This window comes from Colias croceus, chromosome 5, assembly GCF_905220415.1.
Source record: "Colias croceus chromosome 5, ilColCroc2.1".
In the NCBI taxonomy this organism is placed as follows: domain Eukaryota; kingdom Metazoa; phylum Arthropoda; class Insecta; order Lepidoptera; family Pieridae; genus Colias; species Colias croceus.
This window is the reverse complement of record NC_059541.1, coordinates 2,905,171-2,930,906: the sequence shown is the minus strand read 5'-3', so window position 1 is coordinate 2,930,906 and position 25,736 is coordinate 2,905,171. Positions and strand designations below refer to the sequence as shown.

At 38.0% G+C, this 25,736-nt stretch overlaps 2 protein-coding genes and 1 long non-coding RNA gene across 3 annotated transcripts in view; 1 reads left to right on the top strand and 2 right to left on the bottom strand.

The window, feature by feature from the left end:
* The window catches only part of LOC123691976 (phospholipid-transporting ATPase VA), a 74,031-nt gene extending 56,342 nt beyond the window's left edge, over window positions 1-17,689 (top strand). Inside the window, exons 5-16 of the mRNA XM_045636575.1 lie at window positions 92-236; window positions 1,682-1,888; window positions 2,513-2,735; window positions 5,478-5,722; window positions 6,015-6,218; window positions 6,897-6,987; window positions 7,292-7,443; window positions 7,809-7,932; window positions 9,437-9,699; window positions 10,663-10,850; window positions 13,361-13,498; window positions 15,745-17,689. Coding sequence (XP_045492531.1) covers window positions 92-236; window positions 1,682-1,888; window positions 2,513-2,735; window positions 5,478-5,722; window positions 6,015-6,218; window positions 6,897-6,987; window positions 7,292-7,443; window positions 7,809-7,932; window positions 9,437-9,699; window positions 10,663-10,850; window positions 13,361-13,498; window positions 15,745-15,802 — 2,038 coding nt within the window. The 3' untranslated portion in view covers window positions 15,803-17,689. The remainder of the gene's footprint in view (window positions 1-91; window positions 237-1,681; window positions 1,889-2,512; window positions 2,736-5,477; window positions 5,723-6,014; window positions 6,219-6,896; window positions 6,988-7,291; window positions 7,444-7,808; window positions 7,933-9,436; window positions 9,700-10,662; window positions 10,851-13,360; window positions 13,499-15,744) is intronic.
* Window positions 11,624-12,427, bottom strand: LOC123691977. The gene is made up of 2 exons (XR_006751465.1): window positions 12,326-12,427; window positions 11,624-11,774 (listed from the first exon to the last, which is right to left on the bottom strand). It is a non-coding gene; the product is annotated as an uncharacterized LOC123691977 (long non-coding RNA).
* Window positions 17,675-21,271, bottom strand: LOC123691973 (7-methylguanosine phosphate-specific 5'-nucleotidase). Its single transcript, XM_045636572.1, has 6 exons — window positions 21,098-21,271; window positions 20,760-20,960; window positions 20,364-20,523; window positions 19,303-19,365; window positions 19,078-19,207; window positions 17,675-18,629 (listed from the first exon to the last, which is right to left on the bottom strand). The coding sequence occupies exons 2-6, from the start codon at window positions 20,956-20,958 to the stop codon at window positions 18,294-18,296; spliced, it is 888 nt and encodes a 295-aa protein (XP_045492528.1). The 5' UTR covers window positions 20,959-20,960; window positions 21,098-21,271; the 3' UTR covers window positions 17,675-18,293.
* Window positions 21,272-25,736: the final 4,465 nt, after the last annotated feature.

The window sequence follows — 25,736 nt, the reverse complement described above, 5'->3', positions numbered from 1 at the left end:
GTTCTTTATTGCTATAACATAAACCATTGGTCATAGCACTACAATACAGGATTTCCAACCCTTCGTCGTTTATAATAGAGTACATTTTCAGATACGCTCGGTTGACTGAATCCAGATCGACGACGCCGTCGCCGCCGCCGTCGACGACATCGCCCTTACGTATTCGACTACCGAAATTGCCATTTGGAAGTAGAGATGATAATTCTAGTGAGCCGAGTACATCTGCGGAAGTACAAGTGAGTAAAAAGAAAAATAAAAGAGCGTGTGTGCCGAACACACGTGTCAGAAGTGAAACTTCTTTGACAAGATTAAAAGATATCATAATCGTCGCCTTACTCCATGACGTAACGGTTTTGCCATGACGCGATCTTGAAATTTTACTCTCAACGCACCTAAAGAAGTTTCACTTCAAAAATAAAAATAAAAACAAATTCGCTATAAGATGAAAACTTCCGTCGTTCTTGGAAAGTCGGCTAAAAGAACGGATATACATTTGAGAACAGGATTAAGCATCCAACAAATTTTCCTTTCATTTAAACTTCCTGTGCAACTTTATAACTTTTAATTATATCATTATCGATGTAATGTGTGCTATCATCATACATTGAATGAAATAATTAAACTTTAGCAAAACTGGGTCAAACTAACATTCATAGACCGGTTTTTGCAAATTGCACACTTTAAAGTACCTACTACAATTTGCTCAGTAAATTAAGGTATGGTATTTGAATTATCATCAGCAACAGACCATCAATTTGTTCGAAAAAGTTTAAATCACAGGCAATTAAACTTTACCATTCACATTGTGTTTCTATAAAAACACTAGAATGAACTAATTGTTCACATAAAACCTTTTTATTATTGGAACAAAATAGCGCATATTCTTGTAAATCAATAGACAAATCAGCCACACAATGATGTAATGTAAATCATAAAAGGATATTTCAAGGTTTATTAATATTACAATAATTATAGTAACTACAACGTGTTAAAACGATCTCAATTCACGTTTGATTCTTATTGGCATTTGTTTATTGACAATGGTCTATTTCAATGAAACTGCTGAACAAATCAATCACGTTCAAAGCGTTTGCGAATAAAGGACTGATAATAGATTTGTATTTCATGAGATTTGCATAGCAAAGTGTAAGAAAAACATTGGTTTTATGTATAAGACCTGAATATTTTTGGTTTGAAATTAGGTATATCTGTCATTGCCATTCAGATTCGAAGATTATTTGTTATCTATTTATAGCATAATCCTTGAATCTTGAGGAAGATAAGTTTCAGATGGCATTATCCGGTATCTTTTAAATTAAACTTTTAACAAAACGGGATCCCGTAATAGAATAAAACATAAGGAAAATATAATATCAACAACATTATAAATATTTTATAATAATTGATATCCTAAAAACAACCCATGTTTGTTCCTATCGTGTTGATATCTATACTTTTTTCCTGGTACCCGTTACGCATAGTACCGATTTTGAATTAAATTAGCTCAAGATCAAACCCCAGTATTGAAATAGTGGATGAAAGGTTTTGCCTGTCCGCACGTGAAACTGCGGAGCGTTGCTAGTAATCATTTTCTGTATGTAAGCAAAATATATTAATAAATTTATGTTTCGCACACATTGTTCTATTTTCCCCCACATTTAACACGATTATTCGCTTTCAGTTGGCACGTTTCGAAGCAGAAAGTCCTGACGAGCTAGCCCTGGCCGAGGCGGCCTTGGCCTACGGCTACGAGCTCAGAGGCCGAGCGCCTGATGAGGTGGAACTCGGTGTGAGGGGCGAGTTGACCAAGCTGAAGGTTCTAAGAGTACAACAGTTCGACTCCAATAGGAAGTGCATGTCGGTTGCTATGCGGACTCCAACGGGACAGGTAATTGATTAATAAACGAGTAAAAGTAGAGGAGTTTTGTTAAAAATACATATTAATTTGAAAAATATATCGTTCAAGTTATGGATTATATATATATATATATATATAGATTTATAACAAAAAGGCCTTACGCCTGCTTCGTTTCCATTTCACATAGAAATGAGTTATTTTTTGGAGATTTTATGAATTTATTTTTCCAACTTAATGACCATATCATGCGAGATACGTACCTACAAATACATACAAGTTATCGATTGTTGTAGTGAATATCAGAATTGGTCATGTGTTAAAGCCCGATAGCATGGGTGCCAGATATATTATTGTATTGTTTTTAAGTTAGTCAATATATCTTTTTGAAATGAAACTTCTTTAACGGGGTTTGAAAAAAAATTTAGTGTAAGTACCTAAAATTTTTTTCGTTACGCGTGACATTTTTCCGTTACGCGCCATCTTTTTCTTATCCCTACCACACGTGATTCGACGTACATAGTTATTTCTGTAAAGTTGTATATAGCAAATTATTTTTTGAAAAATAAGGTCATAAAAAAGTTTCACTTCTTACGTGTGTACACTAGTACACACACACATTTTTTTCTTTCTTTAATGTTGTGTATGGTCGCGCAGGTGGTGGTGTACGTGAAGGGCGCGGACAGCACGGTGCTGGGCGCGCTGGCCCCGATGCGCGCGGGCTCTGCGGAGGCGGGCGCGTACGAGCGCACGCGCGCGCTGCTGTCGGAGTACTCGCGCGCCGGCCTGCGCACGCTCGTCATGGCCAAGCGCACCATGCAACCCGCGCTGTGGGAGGAGTGGCTCGCGGGACACAACCGCGCCTGTGAGATTGCGGAAGGTCAGTGTCGATGCAAAGTAGAGAGCCGTTGGGGGATACCGCGCTTGTGAGATTGGGGAAGGTCAGTGTCGATGCAAAGTAGAGAGCCGTTGGGGGATACCGCGCTTGTGAGATTGGGGAAGGTCAGTGTCGATGCAAAGTAGAGAGCCGTTGGGGGATACCGCGCTTGTGAGATTGGGGAAGGTCAGTGTCGATGCCAAGTAGAGAGCCGTTGGGGGATACCGCGCTTGTGAGATTGGGGAAGGTCAGTGTCGATGCCAAGTAGAGAGCCGTTGGGGGATACCGCGCTTGTGAGATTGGGGAAGGTCAGTGTCGATGCCAAGTAGAGAGCCGTTGGGGGGGTACCGCGCCTGTGAGATTGGGGAAGGTCAGTGTCGATGCCAAGTAGAGAGCCGTTGGGGGGGTACCGCGCCTGTGAGATTTGGGAAGGTCAGTGTCGATGCCAAGTAGAGAGCCGTTGGGGGGGTACCGCGCCTGTGAGATCGGGGAAGGTCAGTGTCGATGCCAAGTAGTTAAGGGCCCTTAGTAGGTGGAAACGGCAAAATGGACTGTTATCTATGAGCTATAATATAAAATATTGAAATTTTTTCGCACGGAAATTTCTAATATGTATTACAGAACGTATGTGTGATGGGATGACTGTTTCCAAAACACAATTGGAAAAATTTTGCTCGATAAAAAAAAATCCTATAAATGCTCATTACAACCGTATTTTATAAAATCATAAATACATAGGTATTTACTATTTACCTTCTCGATTTCGTGACTGTTTTAGATTAAGAAAATATTAAATATTTTCTTTCCTTTTTGATAAAAATGTGAATGGCGCTTACGATTTTTAGTTTCGAGCACGTTGATTCCATACAAAACGCGGACCCCCTCACCCCTCACCTAAGGCGCGAATAGCTGAATTTTCGCTGACCACCTAACCCCTCTTAATAGAGAACCCTAGAGCTGATGAACAGGGATGGCAGTGTCGCGGTATATTAATTAGGGGGAGTGGGTCAAGGAATAGCGCGTAGAAAGTAGTTGAAGGAGCATCTTGCGGGGTAGCGTGCAAGAAGCTTATATAGTAGCGTGGATACCGCTGATAGAGTCATAGATTTTACAAGAGATTATTACCATGTCCTGGTTCGTGAAATGTAGCGTGGGAATGCATTTTCATGTTAACACACCTTCGCGTGGATTTGTGGTATTTTAAATCTGAATCATAGTAGGTGTATTTTTATTCGCTTTCACGCACGTAATTGTGTATCTTAGTACCTTGGTGTATTTTTATTCGCTTTCACGCACATAGTTGTATTTTGTGAATTCACCGCCACTTTTTCATATCATCCAAAGCCACACATTCTTCCAAAACTCGAACTCGGTATATCAAGCCTTACGTGTATCGCCCACACCCACGCGTAGGTTCGCATGTGTCTCCGCATGTAGGCGCGTCATCTATATGATCGCGCGTGCAAAAATGTGTTTTCCGTGTGTTGAATAATTCGTGTTTCTATACAACTTTGCTGCATGACAAAACATGAGGAAATATTCAAAATAAACATCGTGTCTTTATTGACGAAGTGCAAATATTTGTGAAGTAATAAGCTACAATTTTTAAATAAGCCGTTACTCTAGACCTAGACCTTCACAGAGCTAATTAACACATCAACTGACTAATCAAATTTATAATTGAACAATAGCCAACTGCATAAATCGTAGTTGGAATACATATGTTAAAAACAATTAATGCGTTGTTAGTTCTCCTATACCTAATCGTATATTACTTGGAATGCACGTGTACTTGTGCGATCGTATTGTTCACTCTAATTGGATTTGGTATACGTAACAGCCGTCTCGGATGCGATAAATTAAATTTATATAATATTTTATGAACCGTGTTTATTTTATTGTTATAGTATGACCACAGTTAAACTTTATTAAATAATGTGTTATTTAAAATATTATATTTCATAACAAAAGGCTATAACTTCGTTTATGAGAAACTACAAATACAAACATTTAGTCATAGCGTTTGCTTCAACTATTGGATATGGCGTGTTGAAACTACATAGTAGGTAATTTTATAGACAACATAAATGTGTAAAATATTGCTTCAATACAAATTGAAGGGCTATAGGGCAATAGAAATTAATACCTATATTGGGGCGATATTATCGTTACTAATGTTATAGGAATTCATTAATTTTTCCATAAAAGGATACATTACAGAAATTACTTCAAAATATTTAATAAAAAGATTTTAAGAATTTATTAAAGATTTAACAAAAATAACACATGTGTTACGTATTCATATCATATATTTACGGATTATTGTACCATCCAGGTAGGCAGAAGCGTATCCGCGAATCGCTTGCGCGTCTCGAGAGCGCACTTAGCCTGGTCGGCACTGACACATAAGTTACGAATTCAAAGAAAGAAGGAAAATACATTTATTTGACTAAAAATTGGGACACAAAAAAATACAAATAAGAGAACAAAATAAATCATATCATTTCTCACTGTGTCAAGTTAGGGGAAAACGTATTCCGAAGCGCTCGCGCGGTTTGTTAGCGTACTTGTTGCGTATTTGTATCGTTTCCCATAAATTCACAAGTTTACTCCATTTAGGTCGAGAGAAACGCATTCGAGAATCTCTCGCGCGTTTCGAAAGCGCGCTTTGCCTGGTCGGCAGTCTCGGCACTGACCAGTCGTACCGTTATCCTTGCCCATATACTCATGGGTAATTACTTCCAGGACGGGAGAAGCGTATCCGGGAGTCTCTGGCGCGGCTCGAAAGCGCGCTCAGCCTGGTCGGCGCGACGGGCGTGGAGGACCGGCTGCAGGAGCACGTGCCGCGCACCGTGCGCGCGCTGCTCGACGCCGGCATCGTCGTGTGGGTGCTCACCGGGGATAAACCGGAGACCGCCATCAATATTGCGTACTCGGCCGCGCTGTTCTCGCAGAGCGATAGACTGCTGCACCTGATGTCCAGGGATAAGGTCGGTTTGGGATATTGTTGGATGGGTTGTTGACACTTTACATATATGTTCTTCTTGGGTTAATTATATTAAAAAAATATATATATAAATATTATTATCACGTTCGTTTAATTTTTATTATAAACTTGTGCCAGGTATGATTTAAGTTTTGTTTTTATTTGAAACAACTGTTTGACAGAAACTATCTTCCGATCGATTGAATTTAAATATAATAGCGTGGCCATATTGTAACGTAGATAGCGTTTTTTATATCATACGTTATCTATGTAATAAGTTATATTGTAATGCGCAGGAGCACGCAGAGTCCACAATCAAGAGTTACCTAGAAGGTGGTGTAGAGGGCGGCGGTCGCGCGCTGGTGGTGGACGGGCGCACGCTCACGTACATCCTGGACCGGCGCTCGGGGCTCGTGGCGCCGTTCCTGTCGCTCGCGCGCCGCTGCTCCGCCGTGCTGTGCTGCCGCGCCACGCCGCTTCAGAAGGCGTACATCGTCAAGGTGCGTGCACACGTACATCCTGGACCACGCACATCCTGTATCGCGTACATCCTGGACCGCGTACATCCTGTACCATGTACATCCTGGACCGGTGGTGCATGAATACATCTTTTGATGATGTGAAACATCTAAAGGCGCACGTAATACCGATTTCTGCCGTACCGCGGCGCATCGCCACGCTATACAGGGTTAATAAACCTGTATGATGGAATATCTTCAAATTTCTATTGCAAAATTATGTCGATGTTTCACATCTGCCCGGCATACCGTGACAGCTCATTTTTTTTATTTACAATGGTTTTAGCTTTGTATACTCTCTTCCTTTCAATCAAAGCAGTCATTTTGCACAAAGTAAAAATAAGGTGTGCTCTACCCCTTTTTAGAGACTACTGCTGTTTAGTCCCTTATTTTCACGTAAAACAGACAATTTGCAAAAACATGCTTTTATCAGATTTGATCAGAGAAGCAACTCTTCACTTCTGGCACTTTTGAACGAGCTTCGAATGCATATATTTCACTCAAATTAAAGAAATGACAATACGCTGGATTCACGCGACAACGTAAGCTTCATCTGTGTAAATAGGAAATTTCCACTGCTATTATATAAAATTTTTAAGACACTGATGTGTTTCTTATACCATTCTTTAAAACTTATATTTATAAACAAATTAATTACAGGCAGTTAAAGAAGAGCTGGGAGTGACGACGCTTGCCATAGGTGATGGAGCAAATGACGTGTCCATGATCCAAACGGCTGATGTTGGCATTGGTAAGGCATAGTTCCATTAAACAATGAGATCAATTTTAAGTCTATGCTAATTTTTTCGAATAAAACCTGGATAGTATAGACTATAGAGGTACTTATATCTCGACTTTATTTCTAGTAAAATAAAGGATTTTCGACAACTCTAGTCTCTACATATATGTATAAATTAGACCACTGATGATTTTTTTCTTTCGTACTATGTTTTTGTGAACCGAAATGAGACGTTATAATTTTCAATATGTCTTTATACAGAATAGATACATACTTGTTCTTTTTATCGTACTAATTAATAATGCAAATATTCCAGGTCTCTCGGGCCAGGAAGGCAAGCAGGCGGTGATGGCGTCGGACTTCGCGCTATCCCGGTTCAAGTTCATCGAGCGGCTGCTGCTCGTGCACGGACATTGGTGCTATGATAGACTCGCCAGGATGATACTCTACTTCTTCCTTAAGAATGCCGTGAGTTTGGGCTTTTTTACTACTACTATCTACCTTACAGTTCAGTACCTTACAATATATAGTACACTCGACAATTATATATAACCCAAAGAAAACACGTTATAAAACACCTATAACCTTCCTTGATAAATGGGCTATTTAACACCAAAAGAATTTTTCAAATCGGACCGGTAGTTCTTGAGATTAAACAAACAAACAAACTCTTCAGCCAATCTAATAACTTATTTGTATTTAATACACGTTACCTTGTAACTTAGTATTTTTTTTAACACAAATACAATTTATTAACACAAAATTCAAAGCCATATTTAACAAAATTCGTCATGAATTCCTATAATTTACTCGAAACTTTATTCTGTTTGCAGACATTTGTGTTCCTAATCTTCTGGTACCAGTTTTTCTGCGGTTTTTCATCATCTGTGATGATCGACCAGTTGCATTTAATGGCATATAATCTTATGTTCACTGCAGTTCCTCCTATTGTTATTGGTAAGTTTCAATCGAATTCAAGCTATCACATTTTGGATAAGTTTGGGCTAACTTTTTAATTGCGCAATTGCAGCATTTTTTAATCCTTTTGTATTCAGATCTATTGCCTCATAGGGGACATTCATTTCATACTTGTTTCACTGATCAGTTTTACCTTAAACAACTTTCTCAGTCCTTCCAAATCGAAATTTATAAAACAAAATCGAGATTTCGTTTTAAATTTGCTATTATAGTATTATCGTCTTCTACTTTTAGTTTGTTGTCCTATTTTTCGAACAGCCTGCGTAACCAATGTTATAAATAACCTACCTGGCTACAAAACACCGCGTGGCATTCGGCCATCTCCTAAACCGATGGCGCTAGTAGCCTATATATATAGCCTTTACGTGTAAAAGTTGAACTGGCTATAAAATATTAGCCTTAAATGTGTAAAAGTTGAACTGGCTATAAAATATATAGCCTTTACGTGTAAAAGTTGAACTGGCTATAAAATATATAGCCATTACGTGTAAAAGTTGAACTGGCTATAAAATATATAGCCTTTACGTGTAAAAGTTGAACTTTCTATAAAATATTTAGCCATTACGTGTAAAAGTTGAACTGGCTATAAAATATATAGCCATTACGTGTAAAAGTTGAACTGGCTATAAAATATATAGCCTTTACGTGTAAAAGTTGAACTTTCTATAAAATATATAGCCATTACGTGTAAAAGTTGAACTGGCTATAAAATATATAGCCTTTACGTGTAAAAGTTGAACTTTCTATAAAATATATAGCCATTACGTGTAAAAGTTGAACTGGCTATAAAATAGCCTTTACGTGTAAAAGTTGAACTGGCTATAAAATATATAGCCTTTACGTGTAAAAGTTGAACTTTCTATAAAATATATAGCCATTACGTGTAAAAGTTGAACTGGCTATAAAATATATAGCCATTACGTGTAAAAGTTGAACTGGCTATAAAATATATAGCCATTACGTGTAAAAGTTGAACTGGCTATAAAATATATAACCTTTACGTGTAAAAGTTGAACTTTCTATAAAATATACAGGGTTACTTGTAAAACACCAGCAACCTCGCAGAACCAGATAGCTAATATCATAAGTAACAACATTTGTTCTACGACTTTTGGCATAACGCAATAAATTATTTTTAAATGATTTTTTAAACTTTTATTGTACTCTCCTAACATTTGTAAGTCTATGTTCCATTCATTATCGGATGGACGACGCGACGCCCCCTTCCCCCTCTCGTTCGCTTCTTGTTGTCGTAATTTTTGGGAGGCGTAGAGTTTATAATTTTGAAACGGAAAATTAAATGAATAATTATTTTTGTATGAAAATAAAATTTAACAAATTATCAAAAGTCGTAGAACAAATGTTGTTGCTTATCATGTTAGCTATCTTGTCCTGCGAGGTTGCCGGTGTTTTACAAGTAACCCTGTATAGCCTTTACGTGTAAAAGTTGAACTGGCTATAAATTATTATTATCATCCCCCAGGTGCCTACGACCGTGTAGCGCCAGCCGCTCTCCTAACCGAACGCCCGGGACTATACAGCGCGTCCCGTCGCGGACTGGCCTACCGCGCGCACTCGTACTGGCTCGTGCTAGTCGAGTCGCTATACATCAGTGTGGTGATCTTCTTCGTCGCGGCCGCTTCGTACTGGGACACGGACGTGGATATATGGGCCTTTGGGGACTGTAACATGACTGCTTGTCTAGTTGTCATGTTGATGTATGTCGCTATTGAGACGAGGAGCTGGGTGAGTTGGGCAATTTTACCTAATTGAAAAAATTTGGTGCGGTTTTTGAGTCGCGTTCTTCGTTCGTTTAAATTATAATACAGAATTATGTGACAAGTTAATTTAACAAATTTTAGTTATCATATACTTAAATAATTTTTTAGACTTTATAGAGTATTAAAATTTCGTAAAGAGTATTAAAACTTTGAATAAACTTCAAGTTTTTAGTGAAAACATGTTGACTTTCTTTTTATAACATCATTTTATTTCACGCAGCTATTCTATTTTACAGTCGTAAGTTTTGGTGTGGACATAGATTTGATTATTTAAGTGAAAAAATTATAAAGATTTACACGCGATGCACGTGTTTTATTAGTGGTCACAAGCACAAAATTAAATAAGATATTTATTTATTTAGGATGTAAATGTAAATATAAATTAACAAATGTCTCTAAAAAGTCGCCTTGTGAAACAAATTTAAAAAGACAAAAACAATCCTTGTTTCACTGCTTTTGGTGTTAGTATTGAGCGCAACCGTACCCGTATAACTGGTAGAAGTGACACAAAATTTATAAATAAAAAAGCATTTATTCAGTAACCGTTACATACGTTTTTTAGGTGAATAATATGCCATTTTTGGAGTGAAACTTCTTAAGGCGTGTTGAGAGTAAAATTTCAAGGTCGCGTCATAGACATACCGTTACGTCATGGAATAGGTGACGATTTTGGTATCTTTGAATCTTGCCAAAGAAGTTTCACTTCTAACACGTGTGCTCGGCACACATGGTATTATTTTTAAGCTATTGCATAGCTTCTATCGCGGGCCTTGAGCGCGGGGACCGAATCCAGAAATTCCGTAACGAAAAAACCTCACGCTCCCCACTCCGACAGGCACGGAGGTGTTTATCCTAGGACAAGGTCGATATAATATGTATGCTAAAATGTAATATTTGAAGCAAATGTTTTAACGTATGGTGTCGGCAGACGGTGATCCAAGTGGTGGCGCTGGGCGGGTCGCTGGGCTCGTTCTTCGCGCTGACGCTGGTGTACCAGGCGGTGTGCGTGTCGTGCTTCAACCTGCCGTCCACGTTCCGTGTGCTGCAGCACGCGCTGGCCGACCCGCTGTACTGGCTCGTCGTCGTGCTCACTACCGTGGCCGCGCTCGCGCCCAGGTCACTAGCTTATATTATATTTATTGATATCGATTACCTTTTGCAGGATTCACCCAATGCGGTATGGGCTACAACTTAGAGCATTAAACCAACCGGAGACGACACGCGCAATTCTTTCATAGTCAAAAAGTCTGTCATTTCCTGCGGGGGGAACGAGTAAACACATTTAAATAGTGTTAACACAAACGCATTTTGAGATTACGTCGCTACAACACGCACACGACAAAATAATCAAACACCAGCATGACTATACACATACAAGTACAAACCTTGGTACAAACACACACATAGACACCGTGTCTGTATTCAACGTCAATGTAAACATCGATAGTGCGAAAACGCGTCGATAATTTAAGTCGATAATAATTATAATACTTATCGATACTTTATGCTCAATGAATTTAGAATTTTAATTTTAATGATAAATTAAATATTTGTGATTTGTGACATCTAAGTATTCATAACGAATAACAAGTTGAGAGGTCGTCGTGACGTCGATTTGACACTTTCAAAACAATGAATATGCGTAACAAAAATAAAGATGTAGTATAACCTCTATAGTAATTTTCTAGTTTTCAAAAATTCATATCTCAAAAACTAAAAGTTTCCGTCAATTGCAAATTTTAGATTTAGGTTCCGTAGGACAACAGCTAACCACAAAAAAATTTACGCCTCTCAACTCGACGTCCCATAAAGTTTAGCCTAATACCATTTTTTTGTGAATGTCACAATTTACATATAAAACAAGAAATAGTGAACAAAAAGACAGCTTCGTCGTTCATTTACATCATTTATTTACAAATATTTACATTTATTTTAACGCAGAAACACTAGTTAGTGCTAGTCCGTTTAGGAGTCCATGAAACATGATTCGCATTCGGAGATCGAATCCAAACATCCCGAATCACAGCAGCTTTTAGAAATCTGAAAAAAAAATGAGAATGAAACAAACTGATAAAATTTATCATCATCAGCCATAAGACGCCCACGGCTGGATAATATTTATATCGATATTATTCTTTTACCGTCCCATCCCTAATTTTTATGCAGTGATACCAGAATAACGAATTAAAAATGCCTTTTTACGTACATGTTACGAACGTAAGTAATTGCATTATAATTAATAAAATACAAACTTAAACTTAGTATACTATAAAATATTAAAGAAAAACATGTGTTGGAGATAAACAATAAATGAATTTGCAAACGGTATTTATCATTAATTCATAAAGTTTATACAAATTATACTTCACGTTATTTATGGTTTCTTTGGCTAAATTTTATTACTCTATAATAACAAATATGAACGGTGATAAAAGTTATAATTAAATATTAAAACAGTCTACGTATTTTAAAATTTACCCAAAAGTGGATGTAGTACCATTATGTGGCAACACTTTTACATTGACAATATATTTCAGTATTTTGCAAATTTGCTGCAATATTTCACAATATTTTGATGTAAAAGTACTTACAGATGAAAAGTAACATTATCCTTAATTACATTCCACGTTTCTGACCACTTCTTACACGTAAATTCACTTCAATTTGGCATATTTCGCTCCGGTTTTTTCACGTACACTGACATTAGCAAAATGGCGTTGGGCGCGCGTCAACTAGTTTTATATAACAGGTATGTAACGCGTACTCAAACCTTTGGCGAGCGGGGAACGCCTGCCAATGGCCACTCCGGTTGGTTTAATGCTCTAAGGGCTACAACTATAAATGTTTATACAAATACTAAAAAGAATACTAATGCTAACGACTGAAACTGTTGTGTTGTTATTTTATGTACTTCTTTTCTTGTTGAATATAGTTTTAAATAAAACTTACAAATATATTACTTTATGTCTGACGATATGTATTCTGCACATTTTCAGGTTCATTTGAAAATTTTAAGTATGTAATATTAAGATTTTCTATAATATTATAAGTAAAATGTTTTATCGATGTGTATATGTTACAGTCAAAACCCTACACCAGTCAATAAACTTATTGACCGGTAAAATTAGTCAATAAGATTATTGACTAAATGCGTCGGTTAATATCCTTATTGACTGATTTTATCTGACAAAATCAGTTAATAAGGTTATTGACCGACACCGTGAGTTTTACTTGTTTTACTTACAGAAAGGTTTAAGTGTCAAATTCGACTCAGTATGTTAGGTTAGGTTTCAACTGCGACCCTCACGCCAGAACCGACTCGCTATTGTTTTACTTGCCCATTACAGAAAGATTTAAGTGTTAAAATCTATTCAGTACGTTGGTTAAAACCTATATTGACTGAATGTCTGCTCAGTCAATCAGTCAATAAGGTTATTGACTGAGGGTGTCGGTCAATAACCTTATTAACTGATTTTGTCAGATAAAATCAATAAGGATATTAACCGACGCGTCGGTTAATATCGACGCACTTAGTCAATAACCTTATTGACTAATTTTACCGGTCAATAATGTTATTGACTGGTTCAGGGGTTTGACTGTAACATAAATAACGTGTTGCGTTGCAGGCTGGCGGTGGCTGCGGTGCGCAACTCGTGGCGGCCGGGCGCGGTGCGGCGCGCGGTGGCGGCGCGGCGCCGGGCGCGCTCGCGGCTGCCCTACGCCGCGCACTACCACACGCCCACCGCCTCCGCGCACGTCTACAGGTACACACACACGTAGTGCCAACTCGTGGCGGCCGGGCGCGGTGCGGCGCGCGGTGGCGGCGCGGCGCCGGGCGCGCTCGCGGCTGCCCTACGCCGCGCACTACCACACGCCCACCGCCTCCGCGCACGTCTACAGGTACACACACACGTAGTGCCAACTCGTGGCGGCCGGGCGCGGTGCGGCGCGCGGTGGCGGCGCGGCGCCGGGCGCGCTCGCGGCTGCCCTACGCCGCGCACTACCACACGCCCACCGCCTCCGCGCACGTCTACAGGTACACACACACGTAGTGCCAACTCGTGGCGGCCGGGCGCGGTGCGGCGCGCGGTGGCGGCGCGGCGCCGGGCGCGCTCGCGGCTGCCCTACGCCGCGCACTACCACACGCCCACCGCCTCCGCGCACGTCTACAGGTACACACACACGTAGTGCCAACTCGTGGCGGCCGGGCGCGGTGCGGCGCGCGGTGGCGGCGCGGCGCCGGGCGCGCTCGCGGCTGCCCTACGCCGCGCACTACCACACGCCCACCGCCTCCGCGCACGTCTACAGGTACACACACACGTAGTGCCAACTCGTGGCGGCCGGGCGCGGTGCGGCGCGCGGTGGCGGCGCGGCGCCGGGCGCGCTCGCGGCTGCCCTACGCCGCGCACTACCACACGCCCACCGCCTCCGCGCACGTCTACAGGTACACACACACGTAGTGCCAACTCGTGGCGGCCGGGCGCGGTGCGGCGCGCGGTGGCGGCGCGGCGCCGGGCGCGCTCGCGGCTGCCCTACGCCGCGCACTACCACACGCCCACCGCCTCCGCGCACGTCTACAGGTACACACACACGTAGTGCCAACTCGTGGCGGCCGGGCGCGGTGCGGCGCGCGGTGGCGGCGCGGCGCCGGGCGCGCTCGCGGCTGCCCTACGCCGCGCACTACCACACGCCCACCGCCTCCGCGCACGTCTACAGGTACACACACACGTAGTGCCAACTCGTGGCGGCCGGGCGCGGTGCGGCGCGCGGTGGCGGCGCGGCGCCGGGCGCGCTCGCGGCTGCCCTACGCCGCGCACTACCACACGCCCACCGCCTCCGCGCACGTCTACAGGTACACACACACGTAGTGCCAACTCGTGGCGGCCGGGCGCGGTGCGGCGCGCGGTGGCGGCGCGGCGCCGGGCGCGCTCGCGGCTGCCCTACGCCGCGCACTACCACACGCCCACCGCCTCCGCGCACGTCTACAGGTACACACACACGTAGTGCCAACTCGTGGCGGCCGGGCGCGGTGCGGCGCGCGGTGGCGGCGCGGCGCCGGGCGCGCTCGCGGCTGCCCTACGCCGCGCACTACCACACGCCCACCGCCTCCGCGCACGTCTACAGGTACACACACACGTAGTGCCAACTCGTGGCGGCCGGGCGCGGTGCGGCGCGCGGTGGCGGCGCGGCGCCGGGCGCGCTCGCGGCTGCCCTACGCCGCGCACTACCACACGCCCACCGCCTCCGCGCACGTCTACAGGTACACACACACGTAGTGCCAACTCGTGGCGGCCGGGCGCGGTGCGGCGCGCGGTGGCGGCGCGGCGCCGGGCGCGCTCGCGGCTGCCCTACGCCGCGCACTACCACACGCCCACCGCCTCCGCGCACGTCTACAGGTACACGCACGCAAACACGGACACATATACTTGTGTGCACATATACACTTGCACTCGCACGCATGCACACACCCGTCCGACTTGGGCCCTTCTGGCCTCCTCCACTCAAGCGACTGCCCAAGCCGAGGTTCGAGATCCCCGTCAAGGGGGGACGCCTTTGCGCATGTTGCTACCAGGGTGAACCTTCAGTTCACCCACGCGTCCACATTAAAATGTAGTAGCCCTTCTGGCTAACATTGAAAATCAAAACACAAAAAAAACTCACATGCACACTAGCTTGAAGGCACGCACAAGTACACACTAGCCTGAAGGCACGCACGAATACACAGATGCTCGCGCGCGCACACACCTACACATTTGTTCGCACGCACGCAAACATACACATTTGCTCGTACACACGTTCACATATACACACATTTGCTCGAACGCACGCACTTAAACAACCTATGAAATTTAAAACCATATGTAGCGTGAAATCAGATGAAGGCTCTCACTTCAAGTGATACCCACACTACGACTACGTTATAGGTATGCTATAACACAAACTAATCTCTCCTAAACACTTTTAATATTTAATATAAATAAACCAGCTAATATCGTCGTTTCGCCCACAGACCAACAGATGAAGACGGCCTTCAGAAGAGCCAATCGGAAGTGGCGGCGATAACGTGACGGTGAAACTTGAGCGTTTGTTACAGATTTACTTACACGCGACTCGCCCGCGCGGGACATTCAAACCTAGGCTGTGATCTGTCGATAGAATTATTGTATAGACTTTACGTGCTTTTATACTAACGCGGGACCAAGTCGTCACGTCTCAGAGGACGGAAAAAATTCAACGATGATTTCATAAAATATATACACTTTGTAAAAGTTAAACCGACGTTCGGTGGGCATCCGATTAGGATTTGCAATATTGTATTTAGTTTTATCAACTTCGACTCGACTAATGTACTTACTTCGCCGCAAGGCGGAATCGAAATTGAATTCCAGTTTTTGCTTGCCAACATGGCGTCGGCCAAAAGTAATCTCATGCCAATGTTCGATCTCGGCGGACGCGAGACCGGTTGTAAGCCCGGTTTTAGGTGTTCGGAGGAAATGTAACGCGAGTGATATTATGAATGCTGATAGATGGTGTATTTTTGTAAGGAAGTGTTGTCGGCTTCCCTCGTGTGTTGTCGCCTTAAAGCCTTGCTTTCTCATAGACTGCACGCGTCTGGGCCACCCTTTACTTGGACGTGAAACATGCACTAATTACTATTTTATATATATCATTATCAATTTAATCGACATTAAAATGAACTTAACCAAGTATTATTATGCCCTGCGATCTTAAATATTTTTGTTTCATTTTTAATGTATTTCTGTATCAGCGTTTACGTAGTCAGCAGTAAATAACTTTATACTATCTTAATGAGTCATATTTCATTTAAATTTTAAATCAACATAAACAAGTGATTAACAAACCAATGCATCTAAATTGATATTTAATTTTTTGTTGAATTAATTAAAAGCTAATAGTAAATTATATGTACGCTACATATCAGTACATCATTAGTCTGCGTGTAGTTTGAACCTTTTTAGTACAATCTAATTGTACCGTTAGTGTTATCGTTTTCAAAACAACACGTAATAAAAGTGCCTTTGAATACATAATTACTGCATGTCTCACTCCCAAGCCTCTGCCTACGACTAGATATTTCCTAAAGATTTGACTATTTTTAATACTGTTTCTAGTTATTGTAAATACATACAAATTATATATTTCTACATTGACAATGATTGTTATATGTACAGTAGGATATTTTTTATATTTAATAAATATTTGTGTAAATAACTTGTATGTTCTAAGACTGTTGTTTATTTAAAGCTTTTAATTTGTTGAGTTAAATTAAACGAATAGGGTAAATGCTGAAGTATGTATTTTCCAGTCATTTGATGAGTTTGCTGATTACAGAATGCCCGAGGGCGATTCTAATTTCTTGCCATAAACACGAGTATTCGCGAATGTTTACACTTGATAACCACATTGTGAAACTAAGAAATTAAACCGAATCTTTATTTACAAATATTATGTTTTTGCTTTATTTATTTCGTTTTTGATACACGCGATGCCTAGGACTTTGTTCGAATAACTGATGATAATGTTGCATACACCTGTTATTTGCACAGGTATTTTACGTAAAGTTTGATATACATATAATAAATTAAAAAATATTGTATTCTAGTTACCGGCGCGTAGTATTCGGATTATTTAGCAGTATTTTTAAATTATACCTAACTAGTCTTGTCAACGAATGTTAGTATTTATCCAGCATTTGTTATTTAAGTTAGTCTTCTAAAATTATCTTCCATTTATTAATTTACATATAACAAGTATGCTTTGAGCGTTTGTTTGTAACATCTCATATGCAGCTCTTGCAGTGTACAGAACCAATGTCGGAATCTATGTATCACCTGATATTAGACAGCACAGAAGAGCACAGTGATGACTAGAAAATACATTAATATTCAAATGTGTTGTTTTTAAATAATAACAAAATATTTAATTTTTAAAAATTGTTTTATTTCAACCATATCACAAAAATGTCACATAAAAACTGAAAATTTGTTTACCTACTGTAGCATTTACCTGAACAAGCTTCGAGAATACTGTCGATTTACAATATCTACTCATTGAGGACTAATATAATATCACTGAAGCTTTGTCGACAAATACTATCTTTGTACATTTGTTATGTAAAAGTAACTATAAATACTTGATATGCATGTGTAGAAATGCATTTTTAGTAATGTCAATATTTGGCTTGTACAGAGTTAAATCTAGAAATGAAATATTTAATCTATGTTATCTATATTGGTATATAAAGTATATTAATAAGAAAATTTAATTTCATGTTAACTATCTATAACAGTATAAAACAAAATATACATAAGTATGTTCAAACAAAAAATATAACAAAGCAGAATCTGCTCATAACATAACAATAAATTGTTTAACGAATTACAAAAATAAGCACACAGTCCATTGGACTAAAACAATCTGAGTATGAGTACAAGTTCATAATATTTATATTACACAATAATGCAATAGGCATCTTGCAATATTGATAGGCTCCATTTTTAATTTTTTTATTTCAAAGTTCATATAAAATGGGAAGTGTTATAGCATCAATTTACATATGGCATTGGCAACATCCATGGTATGGTCGTTGACAAGAACAATGTCAAACTTGTTCATATAGTTGTTTAGGTTGGCGTCAACGTTTCGGCCGAGGAATCCCACCTTGATGATGACATCGCAGTGGTCCATCCCCTCCGCCATCCCCGCGTCACCAATGTTATCGCCCAGCAGCACCACATTGTTGCGTTCTTTCACCATCTCATAATACTCTGTATTCTTTATCACTGCCTCGTTTTTATTGTATGTGTGAATAACTTCACCCTTGATTCCGACTATTGTATCATTCTTATCAATAGCCAAAAAGTTTGAGATCACCTTGAACAAAACACACTTTCAATTTTGTCATCACGGTTGGATTTAATTATGACACAACTTGAGAGTAGTTGACAAAAAATGTAAGTTAAGAAACTAAATTAAAATACTTTAGTACCTCTACCTCTATATTATAATATTCAATAAGACATTGAAAAGTTAATGCAATATTGGTGAATATATTAATGCACATGTAATACCGGTATTATTATCAGTGTTAGTGGTTACTCACATCTATAAAATATTTATCAAAAAACAGTATTAGTAGTGCTTACCCACATCAATTAATTACTTATCAGAAAACAGTAATGGTTAACATAGACAAATGATAAACAAACACATTCTTATCTATCTTATTTCCATTTAACCAGTATTATACTGTATAAACAATTATTGCTAACCACTAATGTCTTTATAAAATACACAATCATAATTATCATGGTCTAAGTACCTTGACATTTGGTAACAGAAAATTAGCAGCTTCCAGAGCGGCCACAACACATTCACCGAGACCAGCAGAAAACACCAACACAGGGACTTGATGTTTATCACTCCACATTATTAAATCTTTAACACCAATTCTGTAAAAAATAAACTTGTTTAACTACAACAGATTATAATAAATAGTGATTATGAGATTTAATCTGAGCATTTTTTTTTTTTGTTATATAGGTACCTGAAGCATTCCACCATTTTTTTGCTGATTTCTAATAATTCTTGCTTAGGTAATTTCATACCTCTGAAACATAAACATGAAGACATTATTATTAGAAGACACATAAAATTAAGTAGGGAACTAACAACTTCATGATAATAGGCATACATTTAAGTCTTGTTATATAATTAACAACACAAATATATACTATTTTAAACAATATGAAAAGCTAATTAAGAAATACAGATAGATAGATATATATAATATCTACATACAAATATATTTTTAAATAGGCATGACGAAAGATTTTGAAATCCTCTTCCATAATATGTGTATACGTTTACTATACAAGAAAAACCCTATATTTCGGTAATATACTTAAATTTAACGAAGATAAAAGCCATTTTTCAAAAAATATTTATCAACTGTGCCAAAACAGCTCGCAGGTGTCATGGCGTAAGCGTGACGTCACTCTTTAGTAAATACGTAATTATTTGTATGCATTGCGAAGAAAATTAAAAAAATATATATTTAATATGTGTTATAGAAACGAATTTCAAAGTTTATAAGTGGTGTGCAGTATTGCAGTGTGAATCCACATTAAAATAATGCTCAAAAATGTGTTAGTAATTATTTCAAGCGAGAAAATAATAAGAAAAGATTGTATAAAGTTGGCGCGGAGAACCCCGAAACCACGTATTCGTGAATTCGCAATTATATTTCTGTTCTGAGTCGATAAAGCATACGCATACACATTCTATTGTTTCAGAAAATAAATAAAAATGCGTATTCTCAACATATTCATAACAACAAAATACATCTGACGTGAGTTGTTTACTTAAGCGTGACGTCACGCGTGTTTTAGTCAAAATGGCCAACTGTAGAATTTCAATGTTTTATTTTATTGATAATCTCATTAATCTTAGTGCTTTTAAGATTTTTAAGTCACTATATTGAATTTATTTATTATACATTTTCCCTTAAAAACACTAATACGATCATTTATGGATACTGTCGTCATGCCTATTACACATAATGTTAATGTGTCTATAAATATTTATATTATAGAAGTTTTTACTTACACTAAAAGTTTATGAGCTGCAATATACCAATCAATCATGTGTTTTGTCTTTTCCTCAATACCCATTTCTGAATCGACTTCTATTGGTTTATAAATATTAGAGAGTCTATTATCTTCATCTCGATAATATTGTGGTACTGATGGACATTCTCTTAACATACCTATAGTAACAATATACCTATTATTTATGACCATGAAACAATTTGCTATGCTAATAGTGATTTAAATTATTACAAACATAATATTCTCAACCCTTACAAGTCCAATCAAAGTAATCATCTGTTAATATTTATGATACTATCTTCCTGCAGTGGAAACAATTATAATGGGTTAAATGTATTAACCAAATACTTACTGTGTATCCAAAACGCGTATTTTATGTAAAGTAAAAACTTACCAAAGCTGGTGAGAACAATTCTTCCAGTATCCATATGATGTCTAGTTAAAGTGTGGTCAAAATCAGTAACAATCTGTAGTTTCTTGTTGCCATCTGCTATTAAATTATTTATTTTCTCTAATAAAACATCCTTGTCCTTGATATGAACGTGAGGCTTCGTTAGCTCAGGTATTTCACTTAAACTCGACAGTAATTTCATGGCTATAAATAAACTTTTCATTTAATAAATGTACCTATGTGAAAAACTTAAAATTTATTATAATACGAACAACTTGTTGCCTGTATAAAATGAAGAATCTAAATTCTAAGTATACAATGAATAATTTTTATGCACTTACCTAATTGTCTGTATATTTTTTTACAAAAATATGCTACGTATGCTTCACGTTTGATTCTAAAAACTTTTGTAGAGTTAATTTTAACCCCGATGAACAATATTCTGATTCTGATTTTATTGTTCGAACTTCGATAAATTTTGACAACTGAAGAAAGGAAAATATCCCTGAAGTATGAACGTCTATGACAGACGAAACGACGGCTACGTAGAAAGGACCACAGACAAGTATAGACATTGGAGAAATAACATGTGTGGAACATGGAACTATACACTGGAGATTGCACTATGACATAGCCTTCTGTATCTCCTGTAGAAGGCTATGACTATGACCATTAACTTGTCACAAGAAAATATAATCTTGAATGACGTCAGTGTTGTTTTTTGTCTCTTTCTGTGGGTGACCACACTGGTTTGTATATTCAGGATTTTTCGAAATAGAAAAAACTAAAAATCATGGTCTATAAATAATAACGACATATATTTTTAACAGTATTTATATTATAATATTACTGGTCATACTTTATAGGTACATACAATTATTTTAATTGGTATAGAATGATATTTAAATAACTTTTGACTACAAAGCCTGGATATGAACCGATATATAGCATTAACATCCTTTGTAAATAGAGGAAAGTTGTGTTTTGCATCAGATGCTGTTTACCAAATTGTAAGCTACTCAGATCTTCTTTTTAAACGCGTTGCTTCGATGGGTCAATTTCAAGCCAAAATCATCAAAGAAAAACTGTTTATAGCAGCCATGCACAAATTTCAGCTAACTTTACAAAGTTTTTTTTTTAAAAGGTATTTTTTTCTGGGTCGTAATCCTCAGTAATTTTACCCTTGATGGGTACATATTATATTTCTTTTTATTTTACTTTTTGGAAAGCTGAAATACGTAAAACAAAAAAAATATGAGGTAAGTTAAAAAAGATTACTAGTAACAATCTTTAAAATGGTGTTCTAAATTTTCATCATAATATTATTGTTATTACAATATATTCTCTTCACTATCCATAAAAACTCGTCATCATGGCTACCTTACTTGTTAAATTTGTTTTTTGAAAACTTGTTGAAAAATGATGAAATTATTAGGAAAATAACTTATATAACATGATTGCATACTAAAATGATGATTAATAATTTGACGATTTTTGCCATTAAAATGATTCTAAACAGGTAAATGCATGAGTATTGAGGAATATTGCAAATAGCGTAAATATACACTTGCCTGTGAAATTTTATGCCCCAATTTGGTGTCCAAAAACTTCTGCAATTTTTCACAATGCAATACATTATTTATATTCGGAAAATATTTATTAAATACGCAACAATATTATAGATAGGGAGGCGAGGTAGCTAAATGGCGTAATTCAACGGCGTCGTCGAGACTTATCAAAATCGAAAGAGAAAATAATTTCGAAAAGAAAAGCTTCTATGGTAAAAACCATTTTAGCGGTGGGTTTGGCGTGTACGGATTTTCAAAAATGTAAAAAAAAAGTTACTTGGGCATTCTCGAGCGCGTCAGATATTCATACTACGTATGCCCCAAGTGCCTCTGATAACAACGGTATACTAATCTGCCGGTTTGCGTGGTGGGGCTAGGCATATAAATTCGTCAAAAATGCACAAAAAAAAAAATTTACTCGAGCTCGTCAGATTTTCGGAAGGGGTGTTAATTAGGCCCCAAGAAAGCTCCCCTTAAAAAAACGGCAAACGGCGACAATTACGGCATGACGATAAGTTACGATGAATTTTTGAAAATGCAGAAAAAAAAAGTCCTTTTGAAATACTCGAGCGCGTCAGATTTTCATAGGGGAGGTTTATCTCGGTATCCTGAAAGCTTATCGAGTATCTCGATGATTTTGTTATTGTGTCATCGAGATACGTGAAATTCCATCAACATAAGTCCCCGTAAAAGATAAGTAATAACTTTATTACTTATATTATACTATTATTTTTAAGTCATTAATTATAGTAAACTAATGTTTTTAGTGGGTTATTTCATATTTGATACACTTTTAGGTAGTACGTTAATTTGATGATATGTTAGTTATTTTTTAAATGTGTCTGGCAAGATGTAAGAACCATGAAAACTGTCCGGCTCTTGAGTTAACATCTTTTTATACGTCTCCAAGAAACATATATATTTAGCTTTAAAACTATAATGAAAGTTAGGTACAATTTTATACACCTTTACTACCCGTTTCCTGCCAAAGTAACCACAACCCAGACTTGATAATCGCTAGTCGTTCTTATCTGTATCGGAGACATATACAGAGAAACTTTCAACTTTCCTAAAGAAAGGAAAGTCTGGTCCGCGTGGGCTCTTGATCTAAGAGTGAAGGGGACAATTATTGTTTTTATTTTGCAATTGTTTATAAATACAGGGTGATGTAATTTAAACAAAGACGTTAGGTATACTACTAACTATATTCGACGAGATAACTAGGTACTTCGCGGCACGCGGATTAGAATTTTTTTTTCTTTGCCTAGGTTAAATTATGTAACAATTTTAATAAGTTTTGTAAACTAAATGTAAACCCAGTAAGTTAAAATTTTCATACATAGCTGAACAATACACTTACGTGCTAAGGTTTCGCTTATTAGGTATTGGGAGTGAGCGCATGTGTTATTTGTAATGTTTATATCGTTATTTTGAATATTATTTATTAAATTTAATTATTATTTGATAATTGAATGATTATCAATACTATAATACTATAAAACTGATTAGGTATGAGAATAAGTAATTAAGTTCATCGATTGAGTTACTTTTAAATGAGAGCTTTCATATTATCTAGAACGCACCCATTTTACAATTCGAGTCTAGCTGGTACACTAGAATCGCATTTATTTTTGAACATACTGTATAGTAAAATTACATAAGTGTGAGTACTGTGAACATGACAGCTTTCCTTAATCGACCATACTGTGTTAATACTTATTATTATATCTGTGCCTCCAGTGAATAAGGGAGTAAGACGAGTTATTCCCTTTGGTTTTTATTGCACCATTGGATTCAGCTCGTCAAAATACACAACATACCAAAAGGACATATCTCTAGCTGCATCCTAACCCATTTTTTCGAATGACCCAAACGGTATAAGTAGGGTGTGATTAATGGTATAAGTTACCTTATCCATCATTTTAGGCAATCGCAAAGGAACTATTCGTCTCGAGTCAAAATAACCCACGAACACAAGGACGTATGTGTAGTTATACTTTTTGAATAAAGACATAACTCATTTTGTTCCATCCGTGCTAACACTATTTTAGTATATAAACGCATTTGTGTCATTTTTCTAACATGAGCATAAAGGAACAACTCTTAGTGTCATTGGTTCAAGTGACGAAATGAGACAGTTTCGCATTAATGCCGTGTTGCTATTGGTCTATTTGAATACTGCACGGAAACAACAGACACTATTTCTTTTTGCTTTATAATATTTTTCAATCGTTTTTTTCAATAAATATGCAACAATAAATCTTTATATTAAAAAAAAAGGTATTTATCAGTCAACTTGGGATACTAATAATATTTCTATGGAAATTAACTATTTTTTGCAATAGATAAGAATACAGTTTTAATTAACACATTAAGTGCATTTAATGATATTATACTCTTTGTTTATATAAATACAGAACGATAATTGAATTTTCTAAAAAAGCCAACAAAAATGTTAAACTTATATTTTCTTCTTAGTTATAATTGGGTAAGTTTTATAAAAAATAACTACTTAGTTTTTTTTAATTTAATCTAACCAATAATACTATAATTATAGACGCATAGAAAAAAAAATTATAACCAGTCTTGACAATTATGAATATTGTGTTCTCTCTCATATAGCGTTTTAGCCACTGTAATTTGCCTTTTTTATAGGAAAAAATCCGCAATATCGATACTATTTTGGTCCTGCATAATCGTTAACATATTATGGATACTCTGGTACCACATATTTTAAAAAAATTGGGATATTGTCACGTAGTCTCTTCAAGTCGTATTTGCATCCAAGGCACCTTCAAATCTGTGCTTAATTTTTTCATAAAATCTCTGCGGCTCATTGTTTTTTCTTTATTTATCTATATTATTTTGATATTATAAGATATAGAAATTGTTAAAATTTCATATCATGCCGTAAAATATCGCCACAGACCACCTATAACTTTCCCTGTAAGGTAACTGAACATACAGGAATATGGTTTTCTAGCTTCTCTTATCTCTTTATAGTGCTTGTATCCTCAATGTATAACCACCATGACATATTCGTTTATAACCACCAGACAACATCTCAGCCACCCAATCCTCTTTCTTGGAGTCCAAATCCAGCGGAGGACAACAGTCATAATTTACTAAAATTGAAGGTTTTTCGTCCTAGTGTTAAAGTTTTCTGGATCCTATTTTATACTCAATATATAGTATATAATACTATATCATGTAAAACGTGACTTGGAAAAAAAATATTCAAATAAATCACAAAATACTTATTTTTTTTTAAACAATCGTAAAAGTTACGAAAAGCCCAATTATACGTCAAAATGACGTACAACATCCTCTTTACTACAAAATGGCGGAATTTACCGGGAAGAGCCAACTATGTACTGCTAGGTCTCGACGGCTAATGAGTTGTTTCTGGATT

Bases quoted from the DNA above. Each gene is read 5' to 3' on its own strand.
- LOC123691973 (XM_045636572.1), bottom strand. From the start codon at position 20,958: ATGAAATTACTGTCGAGTTTAAGTGAAATACCTGAGCTAACGAAGCCT. The intron at 19,208-19,302 runs GTACCTATATAA...TATTTTTTACAG, and splicing joins AAAATGGTGGAATGCTTCAG to AATTGGTGTTAAAGATTTAA. The intron at 18,630-19,077 runs GTACTTAGACCA...GTTTTGTTCAAG, and splicing joins TTCTGTTACCAAATGTCAAG to GTGATCTCAAACTTTTTGGC.